Genomic DNA, 12,295 nt, shown 5'->3' on the forward strand with positions numbered 1-12,295 from the left:
CCAACAACTGTGCACTCACATTGATGGAACACACACAACTCTCCAGACTGTATTTGTACTATAAGTGTCTATACTTACAGAGTCCTTCGAGTAGCTGAATATTTGTCTGAGAGGTTCATATACAACCACATCAAGGATGGGCATGGTGTGCTCTGAGAAGACAGCAGTAGGGCGAGTGGGGACATACTGGTTCCAGAGTCTGATTTTGTGATCCAGCCCTCCAGTTACCAGCAGGTTCATGGTCTTGCAGAAGTCAAAGCACTGAACACCCTGTAGAACAACAAGCTGAGTCACACAATGACCTCCAACAGCCAAAACCAAATAGAAGTGGTGTAACTCCACTAACCTTACTGATCTTCCAGGTGTAAACGTTCCCTCGTCTATGGATGTCCATGATGACCACTGAGGTCTTCCAGGTGCCGGATGCTGAAATGATATGATCCTGTCCTGGGATGTATAGGAGTCTGGTCACAGGTTCTGAGTGGACATTAGGGATAGACTGGTAGCTAAGGAAACTGCTATGATGTCTCAATTCCTATAAAAAAAACAGGTATTGTGATCATTTGGGAAAATTCATGACACCTGATATCTCAGTTTAAGTCATCGGCACAAATACCACATGGTCAGATATCGGAAACATCTACAATCAGGTATATACCTTCCCCCCTCCAGCCAATGGAGTTCAGGGATTCATAGCTCCTAGTTTGTCAGATTATCTTCTATATTCTGTAATCCCCAATCCTGATATGCATGTGTGTTCCTCAGAAAGGTGGGGGAATTTATTCCGTTCCATAGACACGCGTGGTGCAGAAGACATATGGAGAGAAAATTTGCCATCTGTTGTCAATCTCGGGTTTCCTCACCTGCATGTATATCTTGTGTGGTCCCGGCTGCTGGCTGAATGGCTTCGCAAAGAGACCGGAGCTTGGCTTCAGTAGCCACAACAAGTTAATCCCACCCTTATCATCCCCCCACAGGAGAAGAGATGGGCTTCCAGGGGCCTGTGGAATAAGAAGACACCAAGTGACAAAGAAGAGAGGAGAAAAGGAGGAAAAAAAAAAAGGAGGGGAAAAAAAAAGGAAAAAAGGAGGAAGAAAGGAAAAAAGGAGAAGAGGAAGAAGAAAGAAAAAAAAGGAGAAAAGGAGGAAGAAAGTAAAAAAGGAGAAAAGGAGGAAGAAAGGAAAAAAAGGAGAAAGAAAGGAGAAAAGGAGGAAAGGAGGAAAAAAGGAGAAAAGGAGGAGAAAAGGAGGAAAGGAGGAAAAAAGGAGGAAAGGAGGAAAAAAGGAGGAAAGGAGGAAAAGAGGAAAAAAGGAGAAAAGGAGGAAGAAAGGAGAAAAGGAGGAAGAAAGGAAAAAAGGAGGAAAAAAGGAGAAAAAGGAGGAAGAAAGGAGAAAAGGAGGAAAAAAGGAGAAAAAGGAGGAAGAAAGGAAAAAAGGAGGAAAAAAGGAGAAAAGGAGGAAGAAAGGAGAAAAGGAGGAAAAAAGGAGAAAAGGAGGTAGAAAGGAAAAAAGGAGGAAGAAAGAAGGAAGAAAGAAGGAAGAAAGGAAAAAAGGAGGAAGAAAGGAAAAGGAGAAAAGGAGGAAGAAAGGAAAAAGGAGAAAAGGAGGTAGAAAGGAAAAAGGAGAAAAGGAGGAAGAAAGGAAAAAGGAGAAAAGGAGGAAGAAAGGAAAAAGGAGAAAAGGAGGAAGAAAGGAAAAAGGAGAAAAGGAGGAAGAAAGGAAAAAGGAGAAAAGGAGGAAGAAAGGAAAAAGGAGAAAAGGAGGAAGAAAGGAAAAAGGAGAAAAGGAGGAAGAAAGGAAAAAGGAGAAAAGGAGGAAGAAAGGAAAAAAGGAGGAAGAAAGGAAAAGGAAAAAAGGAGGTAGAAAGGAAAAAGGAGAAAAGGAGGAAGAAAGGAAAAAGGAGAAAAGGAGGAAGAAAGGAAAAAGGAGAAAAGGAGGAAGAAAGGAAAAAGGAGAAAAGGAGGAAGAAAGGAAAAAGGAGAAAAGGAGGAAGAAAGGAAAAAAGGAGGAAGAAAGGAAAAGGAAAAAAGGAGGTAGAAAGGAAAAAGGAGAAAAGGAGGAAGAAAGGAAAAAGGAGAAAAGGAGGAAGAAAGGAAAAAGGAGAAAAGGAGGAAGAAAGGAAAAAGGAGAAAAGGAGGAAGAAAGGAAAAAGGAGAAAAGGAGGAAGAAAGGAAAAAGAAAAGGAGGAAGAAAGGAAAAAGAAAAGAAGGAAGAAAGGAAAAAGAAAGGAGGAAGAAAGGAAAAAGAAAAGGAGGAAGAAAGGGGAAGAGTAGGTGGCTTCAAGGGGAGGAGGAAAAGAGAGGGGCTTCCAGGGGTCTGTGGAAATAAAAAGAGAAGTGTATATTACCTTGACATTGTGCCAATACGAGAAGCAGGTGGGGACATGCTGCAAAGCTGAAGGACAAAAGTAAAGCTGTGAGGTTACATTGTAGCAATAATCAGATGTTATTGTGGTGATGTCACATCTTATGTATCGGAGAAGATAGAATGTATGAGGGTTCGGTCTAACAGTGATGACAAACCTTTATTATGGCTGGAATGTTTCTATCCTATTATGAGGGTTAGTAAATCTGGCTTAGTATTGGTAAGTGTTCATACACACCTGTGAATGGGGCAGCATGTGATTGTATGAGGCAGCCTTTGGAAAGCAATGGGAGGCTGCCAGTTTCAGAAGCTTGTGGATTAATTACCTGTGAGTAACATACAGGGGAGGGACAGACATACCACCATTGTATAGGGTCAGCCTTGACAGTGATGATGAGACATACAGGGGAGGGACAGACATACCACCATTGTATAGGGTCAGCCTTGACAGTGATGATGAGACATACAGGGGAGGGACAGACATACAACCATTGTATAGGGTCAGCCTTGACAGTGACGATGAGACATACAGGGGAGGGACAGACATACCTCCTGTGACAGACCCGACCAGGGCCATGGTTAGTGGGTAAGAGGCTAGCCTGCAGTTCCCTCCAAAAGCCCCTGTCCCGGTTGGGTCTGTCACACCGCCATTGTATGGGATCGGTAATCTTTATACTTACCACACAGGTAGAACTCCTCAGATGTGTTTATGGTGGAGATGTCGAAGAAGTGGAGGTTTCGGCTAGTGGTGGCCACAGTGACTTTGTGAACATTGGGAAGATAAATGGCATCGGTAGTCCAAGACTTGAACCTTCTCCTCCCAGCCTGAGGGTCTTGGGTGTGAGAAGAGACCTGCAATGTAGAGGACCAACGTTGCCCTACCACTATAACACAGACCTTCAGCTCTTACTGAGAACAGATCACACCAGCACCATGTGACTAGCCAGCACAGGGGGAAAGCACACACTCAGTGATTGAACACAATTTTACACCATGTCTACATATCAGTGAATGGAATCCGTTCAAGGCGCCAGTTATCTCTGCATGACATCTCAATATGCAGCATGTCATACCTTTCACAGGACAGCATGACCCATCTTCATTATACAGCATGGCCCAACAGGGCCCCACACAGTCCTCCAACATCCCGGCCCCACACAGTCCTCCACCATCCCGGCCCCACACAGTCCTCCACCATCACGGCCAACATGGTCCCACACAGTCCTCCACCATCCCAGCCAACACGGCCCCACACAGTCCTCCACCATCCCAGCCAACACGGTTCCACAGAGTCCTTCACCACCCCAGCCAACACGGCCCCACAGTCCTCCACCATCCCAGCCAACACGGCCCCACAGTCCTCCACCATCCCAGCCAACATGGTCCCACACAGCCCTTCACCACCCCAGCCAGCGTGGCCCCACACAGCCCTTCACCACCCCAGCCAGCGTGGCCCCACACAGCCCTTCACCACCCCAGCCAGCGTGGCCCCACACAGTCCAGAGAATGCTTGTTACCCAAGACCTTCACTGACTGATACCATGGACATAATCCTAACGTTTAATAAAGAGAGTCTGATGGAGACTAAAAGCTGTGTTGTATTCTGCTCCTGTGTACTGTGCATGGTGGGACATAAAAGGTAACCTGCCCCCGTGTAATGTACCTCATAAGACTTCAATTGGTGCAGGCTGCTGTCCCATGCAGTGAGAATCCCTCCTTTGCTGACACTCATGAACCATAACGGTGGGGGGTTACTGATGGCCAGGATTCGGCAGATGGGCTCTTGCTAGAGAGAAAAAAAAGGTTATAGAGACAGAACATGGAACTCTGTGACCAATTTATCATATTTCTGGTTTTGGACACCCCCAGAGCACCCACTCAGCAATTCATGACTAAGGTGTGCCAGACAGTTCCTGCTGAGGGTGCCATTAAACGGACATGTGGGCGTTGATCTCTCTACTGAAGAGTTCTATACTGACCTTACTGTGGGTGCAGAGACGTATAATGGGCTCGGCCAAAAAGGTTGCCTTTTGCATCATCAAGTCTCTTTCCTTGTACTGCAGCAACATATATGTACAAAATTCACTCCAGTCAATGAAACCATCACATGAGGTGTCAACCTGCAGGAGAGATGGAGAAGAGAGGAGGAGATCAAGGAAGAGAGATGGGGGAGAGATAGGCAAGGCCTTTATTTCAGTGTGTTACCCAGGCCTGTTCATCAAACATGATATCATCAAGAGTTCATACAGCGAGAACAGCTGCAGTGTAGAGATGAATGTGAGAAGTACTGAGCACATTGGACTGGCCCGTCCAAGTCCAACCCTCTTCAACTTCTACGAACTGGCTGCAGCTCCATAATCTTCCCCAGAACCTGGACTGGCTCAACGTAACTGCTGTATGGATGACCTACTAATGTCACCAACAGAGAGAGGCCTGGAACTGGTGGAGAAATATAGTGCCTCATTGGCACTACCTATCAACGCAAAGAAAACAAAAACACATGGTGTTCCAAAGGAAGAACACAAGAGTGTTCCCTTAACCTTCAACACCCTAACAGCTACGTATACACTCAGCCTAGAAACAAAAAAAACAGGAAGATATGAAATGTTAGAGGTCTTGAAAGATAAGGCAAGCAGAACCTTCCATGCCCTCAGAAGACCACGGCACCACCTAAAACCCCAAGTCAATCAGAGCAACTTGAACAGTGTTTTCCCTCCAACAGAGGATTTTACTACTTGTTCTCAGTACAGAAAATGGTTCTATCACACTGGGATCGCCTATAAAGATAGCAGCTCCAATTCATACCACCATAAAGCCTTACCGACCAACAAAGGAGCAGGCCAAGCCATGAGGTCAGCAACATCTCCACAGCACCTTGTTCTTCCAAAACTGCCAACAATGTGGCCTGACCAATTCAGAGAGGATGTCGCCACACAGCCAGAACTGGTTCCGGCCATATTTCTGCTTATTTTCAGAAACATATTACATCATAATCCACCCCGGAAAGGTCAATGTACAATTTGTATGAGCATTTTAACAATCCAGTATCAGAGAGGGGTCAGATCTTTTGATTGGTGCCCCCCTCCCCCCAGCAGAGATCTACCCTGTAGTGTGTGGTGCCCCCCTCACCCCTGCAGAGACCTACCCTCTATGGCCATTCAGCTTGTGTCTACAACCCAAATGATCAGACTAGGGGCAAGGTCTTAATTAGCAACTGAGACAAATCTATATTTCAGTTTTCCAGAAATCTGAAAAGTAAATAAAGAAGTAACTCAACATCCATCCCGTGTTCGGTAATCTTGGGCAAAGGACATAATTAACAATTAAAAATAAAAAGTCAGAATGAATGAAAAATCCCTTCCCAGTCACTGCAGAGAGCCTGAGACCATGCAGACTAAGCGCCCGCAGCCTGAGGTCATCCCAATGTATTTGGTGCTGCCAGTAAAACTTATTGTGGAAGAACAGAGGGATACAACATGTACGCCAAGAGGAAGACGGGGGATCCACAGCCAGGCCATGCCTGCACTGCAGAGGGTCCACACCCAGGTCCAGCCTCCACTGCAGGGGGTCCACACCCAGGTCCAGCCTCCACTGCAGTGGATCCACAGCCGGGCCATGCCTGCACTGCAGAGGGTCCACACCCAGGTCCAGCCTCCACTGCAGGGGATCCACAGCCGGGCCATGCCTGCACTGCAGAGGGTCCACACCCAGGTCCAGCCTCCACTGCAGTGGATCCACAGCCGGGCCATGCCTGCACTGCAGAGGGTCCACACCCAGGTCCAGCCTCCACTGCAGTGGATCCACAGCCGGGCCATGCCTGCACTGCAGAGGGTCCACACCCAGGTCCAGCCTCCACTGCAGGGGATCCATAGCCGGGCCATGCCTGCACAGCAGAGGGTCCACACCCAGGTCCAGCCTCCACTGCAGGGGATCCACAGCCGGGCCATGCCTGCACTGCAGAGGGTCCACACCCAGGTCCAGCCTCCACTGCAGGGGGTCCACACCCAGGTCCAGCCTCCACTGCAGTGGATCCACAGCCGGGCCATGCCTGCACTGCAGAGGGTCCACACCCAGGTCCAGCCTCCACTGCAGGGGATCCATAGCCGGGCCATGCCTGCACAGCAGAGGGTCCACACCCAGGTCCAGCCTCCACTGCAGGGGATCCACAGCCGGGCCATGCCTGCACTGCAGAGGGTCCACACCCAGGTCCAGCCTCCACTGCAGGGGATCCACAGCCGGGCCATGCCTGCACTGCAGAGGGTCCACACCCAGGTCCAGCCTCCACTGCAGGGGATCCACAGCCGGGCCATGCCTGCACTGCAGAGGGTCCACACCCAGGTCCAGCCTCCACTGGAGTGGATCCACAGCCGGGCCATGCCTGCACTGCAGAGGGTCCACACCCAGGTCCAGCCTCCACTGGAGTGGATCCACAGCCAGGCCATGCCTGCACAGCAGAGGGTCCACACCCAGGTCCAGCCTCCACTGGAGTGGATCCACAGCCAGGCCATGCCTGCACAGCAGAGGGTCCACACCCAGGTCCAGCCTCCACTGCAGGGGATCCACAGCCGGGCCATGCCTGCACAGCAGAGGGTCCACACCCAGGTCCAGCCTCCACTGCAGGGGATCCACAGCCGGGCCATGCCTGCACTGCAGAGGGTCCACACCCAGGTCCAGCCTCCACTGCAGTGGATCCACAGCCAGGCCATGCCTGCACAGCAGAGGGTCCACACCCAGGTCCAGCCTCCACTGCAGGGGATCCACAGCCGGGCCATGCCTGCACAGCAGAGGGTCCACACCCAGGTCCAGTCTCCACTGCAGTGGATCCACAGCCGGGCCATGCCTGCACAGCAGAGGGTCCACACCCAGGTCCAGCCTCCACTGCAGTGGATCAACAGCCGGGCCATGCCTGCACTGCAGAGGGTCCACACCCAGGTCCAGCCTCCACTGCAGTGGATCCACAGCCAGGCCATGCCTGCACAGCAGAGGGTCCACACCCAGGTCCAGCCTCCACTGCAGGGGATCCACAGCCAGGCCATGCCTGCACTGCAGAGGGTCCACACCCAGGTCCAGCCTCCATTAGAGTGGATCTACAGACAGATCCAGCCTCTAATACTGATATATAAAAAGTTATAGAAGAATATTCTTCATACCTTGTTAAACAGAAGCTCCATGCCGTCATCCCAGAACTTTGACCCAAACAGGTCAGACAGAACCTTTTGAAACTCTTTCAGGGTCATATTACCAGCCAGCTGAGGGCCTACCAGAACTTTTTTCCTTCCCTCAGTCTCTTCAGCCTTCTCTTCATGCCGGTTGTGATTGGCAAAAATTTCTTCTAAGAGCAGCAAGTCGTCCAAGTGGAACTTCTCCTCCAGCCGTGTATTCTCGGTCCGATCAAAGCTGGATCACCAGAGAAAATCTGAAGTTTAACTGATGGAATCAGAACTCTGACTATACAGAAATAAAGGATCAGACTAATGCTCATTATCTTCACTAACTGTAATCCCTAAAAAAAAAAAAAAAAATCCTCTCCACCTGCAGAGAATCCATCTAGGATACAAGTCACCTTCATAACCCATTGTATATAATCCTCGAGTGTCCTCACATAACGGAAGGCTATGAAACAATGGGGCCCAGTCAGCCTTAGATGGATTAAATCTCGGTTGGTTCAGCAGGGATCGGCAGAGATTGGATCCATCAATGGGCAGGATGGTTGTACTGAAGTCCATCCATCCATCAAATTTAGTACAACCAGCCTGATTTTTTGCATTCAATCACTGCTGGTGACTATAGCAGCTGACAGTGACCATTGTGTTCTGTCACCTGGGAAGGCTGCGCACCGGCAGAACACAAAAGTGCGGTGGAAGGGATTCCCCCATCTACACAGACTGTATTGATGAGGGAATGGAGAAATTGTCTGGATGATCAGACAACACTCAGCTGGTCATACACTAGCAGCAGAACGTTTGTTCATGTTTTTAATCATTAGTGGGGTCACATCAATGTTCATATTCGACCACAGCGGCAAGAAAATCCCAAAGAGCCAGACTGCAAACTCATCTGAAATGAACAAACTGCTAAGAGTGAATGTGCTATTCACGCAGTACAATCCAAACTAAACGTTGAAGTATCTCTGGGTGATCTTCGTCAAGTCAACAGACTAAGAATTGTCACACCAAAGATTGTTTACAATATCTGTGTGGGGCCAGCTTCATCAGTCAACCCACTTTTCTCCTCATACAGCATCCAATATGGAGCACACAAAGCCCCCCGGAGAGGAACCGTGTCTACAGAGAGGAGAGGACACGTAGAGCCCCCAGAATAGGAAGCGTGTCTACAGAGAGAGGAGAGGACACGTAGAGCCCCCAGAAGAGGAAGCGTGTCTACAGAGAGAGGAGAGGACACGTAGAGCCCCCGGAACAGGAAGCATGTCTACAGAGAGGAGAGGACACGTAGAGCCCCCGGAAGAGGAAGCGTGTCTACAGAGAGAGGAGAGGACACGTAGAGCCCCCAGAATAGGAAGCGTGTCTACAGAGAGGAGAGGACACGTAGAGCCCCCGGAAGAGGAAGCATGTCTACAGAGAGGAGAGGACACGTAGAGCCCCCGGAACAGGAAGCATGTCTACAGAGAGGAGAGGACACGTAGAGCCCCCGGAAGAGGAAGCGTGTCTACAGAGAGGAGAGGACACGTAGAGCCCCCGGAACAGGAAGCGTGTCTACAGAGAGTGTCTACAGAGAGAGGAGAGGACACGTAGAGCCCCAGAAGAGGAAGCGTGTCTACAGAGAGAGGAGAGGACACGTAGAGCCCCAGAAGAGGAAGCGTGTCTACAGAGAGAGGAGAGGACACGTAGAGCCCCCGGAACAGGAAGCATGTCTACAGAGAGGAGAGGACACGTAGAGCCCCCGGAAGAGGAAGCGTGTCTACAGAGAGAGGAGAGGACACGTAGAGCCCCCAGAATAGGAAGCGTGTCTACAGAGAGTGTCTACAGAGAGAGGAGAGGACACGTAGAGCCCCAGAAGAGGAAGCGTGTCTACAGAGAGAGGAGAGGACACGTAGAGCCCCCAGAAGAGGAAGCGTGTCTACAGAGAGAGGAGAGGACACGTAGAGCCCCCAGAAGAGGAAGCGTGTCTACAGAGAGAAGAGAGGACACGTAGAGCCCCCAGAAGAGGAAGCGTGTCTACAGAGAGAGGAGAGGAAACGTAGAGCCCCCAGAAGAGGAAGCGTGTCTATAGAGAGAGGAGAGGACACGTAGAGCCCCCAGAAGAGGAAGCGTGTCTACAGAGAGAGGACACGTAGAGCCCCCAGAAGAGGAACCGTGTCTACAGAGAGAGGAGAGGACACGTAGAGCCCCCAGAATAGGAAGCGTGTCTACAGAGAGAGGACACGTAGAGCCCCCAGAAGAGGAAGCGTGTCTACAGAGAGAGGAGAGGACACGTAGAGCCCCCAGAATAGGAAGCGTGTCTACAGAGAGAGAGGAGAGGACACGTAGAGCCCCCAGAAGAGGAAGCGTGTCTATAGAGAGGAGAGGACACGTAGAGCCCCCAGAAGAGGAAGCGTGTCTACAGAGAGAGGAGAGGACACGTAGAGCCCCCAGAATAGGAAGCGTGTCTACAGAGAGGAGAGGACACGTAGAGCCCCCAGAAGAGGAAGCGTGTCTACAGAGAGAGGAGAGGACACGTAGAGCCCCCAGAAGAGGAAGCGTGTCTACAGAGAGAGGAGAGGACACGTAGAGCCCCCGGAACAGGAAGCATGTCTACAGAGAGGAGAGGACACGTAGAGCCCCCGGAAGAGGAAGCGTGTCTACAGAGAGAGGAGAGGACACGTAGAGCCCCAGAAGAGGAAGCGTGTCTACAGAGAGAGGAGAGGACACGTAGAGCCCCCAGAAGAGGAAGCGTGTCTACAGAGAGAGGAGAGGACACGTAGAGCCCCCAGAAGAGGAAGCGTGTCTACAGAGAGAGGAGAGGACACGTAGAGCCCCCAGAAGAGGAAGCGTGTCTACAGAGAGAGGAGAGGAAACGTAGAGCCCCCAGAAGAGGAAGCGTGTCTATAGAGAGAGGAGAGGACACGTAGAGCCCCCAGAAGAGGAAGCGTGTCTACAGAGAGAGGACACGTAGAGCCCCCAGAAGAGGAACCGTGTCTACAGAGAGAGGAGAGGACACGTAGAGCCCCCAGAAGAGGAAGCGTGTCTACAGAGAGAGGAGAGGACACGTAGAGCCCCCAGAAGAGGAAGCGTGTCTACAGAGAGAGGAGAGGACACGTAGAGCCCCCAGAAGAGGAAGCGTGTCTACAGAGAGAGGAGAGGACACGTAGAGCCCCCAGAAGAGGAAGCGTGTCTACAGAGAGAGAGGAGAGGACACGTAGAGCCCCCAGAATAGGAAGCGTGTCTACAGAGAGAGAGGAGAGGACACGTAGAGCCCCCAGAAGAGGAAGCGTGTCTATAGAGAGGAGAGGACACGTAGAGCCCCCAGAAGAGGAAGCGTGTCTACAGAGAGAGGAGAGGACACGTAGAGCCCCCAGAATAGGAAGCGTGTTGTCATGGAAATTTTGTATTATTGGTCGAACTTTAAATGTGTCATATATTCGTGTTATTCATATGTCTCTCGTGTGGCTTAATTAAAGCTCTGAAGGCTGCAATTGGGCCATGCGCATGTACAATGTATGTATTACAGTACTCGGCTTGGTAATGGATGAGATGGCAGATCTGCGCTTATAGACCGGCATGTATACCACCACGGCATTCCATGCGAATGCCGCTGTTAGTATCACGCGGGCCTGTATCCACATATCAGCAGCATGGTACCACGTGGGCTTCATAACGCAAGGCGCAAGCGGTGTGAACTCCGCGTGTAGGCTTATGTATATCTTACAACCCATTACTAATCTGAACTGTATCTCGGATGGATGTGTTTTAATAAAGATCGTATCGGGCCCATCCAGGTACAGACTGATATTTTTAGGGAGTGCTTGTGCAGAGAATTTTACATACCAATAGAAGCTAGTAGGACAGGAAATATGACCTCAGATGGCTCATAGGGGGGAAGGGGAGGAAGTCTGCTGACCTCAGAAGGTTCATGGGGGAGGACCAGTGATAGATAATAGCAAAGGCTATGCTCCAATTGGAATGTACATCCTGTGTATAGGTACTCCCCATTGCATTGTTCGGTGGGAGGGGTTTGACTTTATTCATGTGGGGGGCGTGTGTGTATTTTTAATAAAACAGAGAGCTGAGCCTAAAGCCGGCCCTTATGTGAGTTGCAACCAGCCTTAGAGTGTCGTGTGATCATTCCAGGGTAACGGAGCTCCATCACCCACAAATTCAACAGAACCAAAGTATTTGGATGGGCAGGAATCGTGTAGTTTGGCTGCAGTCGTGGTAAGCGAGATTCGCACAGCTTTATGGGGGATTTCTGCGCATCCAACTGCGAGTACTCACGGTAAGGAGAAATTCGTTAAAGCGAATTTCCAAGACAGTTTGGCGAGCCTGGTGGATACTAACGCGTATTCTTGCGTAGCTAACCAAGAACGAGGGGGGAATGGCCATCATGAACTAGCAAAAAGTATGCCGGCACATTTCAGGTCTCTCTGCCATTAAGAGGATCGCTTTTTGCGTGTTCGTGTGGCTGATTTCGCTCTCTGTTAGCTAACAAGAAATACCGCTTAACAAGGACCTCATTTTTTGTCCTAAACTCTTGATTTGTGGGTGAAAGACAAGGGTTTGTCTCTGCGGAACGCAGCAGAGGGGGGGGTTTTGGTTGGCTGGATTTGGTCAAGTTTAAAAAATCTTCCAACCAAAAATTAAACGGGTATATGTTTTAGTGGGTAAAAGTTGTTGCATAGTGTTAGGTAAGTATTTGCGGGTTGTAGGTACTGTGGTGATTGCTTTACCCCCCTCCACGTGAGGTAATTATTACAGTGCTGAAAGGCTTAGGTTAAT

At 50.1% G+C, this 12,295-nt stretch overlaps 1 protein-coding gene across 1 annotated transcript in view; it reads right to left on the reverse strand.

The window, feature by feature from the left end:
* Positions 1–12,295, reverse strand: part of LOC149428566 (cilia- and flagella-associated protein 337-like) — a 51,411-nt gene that overhangs the window by 26,443 nt on the left and 12,673 nt on the right. Inside the window, exons 4-11 of the mRNA XM_089667250.1 lie at positions 7,514–7,760; positions 4,343–4,483; positions 4,027–4,149; positions 3,044–3,215; positions 2,347–2,393; positions 864–1,001; positions 347–535; positions 79–270 (exon numbers count right to left, since the gene is read on the reverse strand). Of these exons, the coding sequence (XP_089523376.1) occupies positions 79–270; positions 347–535; positions 864–1,001; positions 2,347–2,393; positions 3,044–3,215; positions 4,027–4,149; positions 4,343–4,483; positions 7,514–7,760 (1,249 nt within the window). The remainder of the gene's footprint in view (positions 1–78; positions 271–346; positions 536–863; positions 1,002–2,346; positions 2,394–3,043; positions 3,216–4,026; positions 4,150–4,342; positions 4,484–7,513; positions 7,761–12,295) is intronic.

This window comes from Staurois parvus, unplaced genomic scaffold (genome assembly GCF_062004578.1).
Source record: "Staurois parvus isolate SC_StPar_1 unplaced genomic scaffold, SC_StPar_1.0 ptg003130l, whole genome shotgun sequence".
NCBI lineage: Eukaryota > Metazoa > Chordata > Amphibia > Anura > Ranidae > Staurois > Staurois parvus.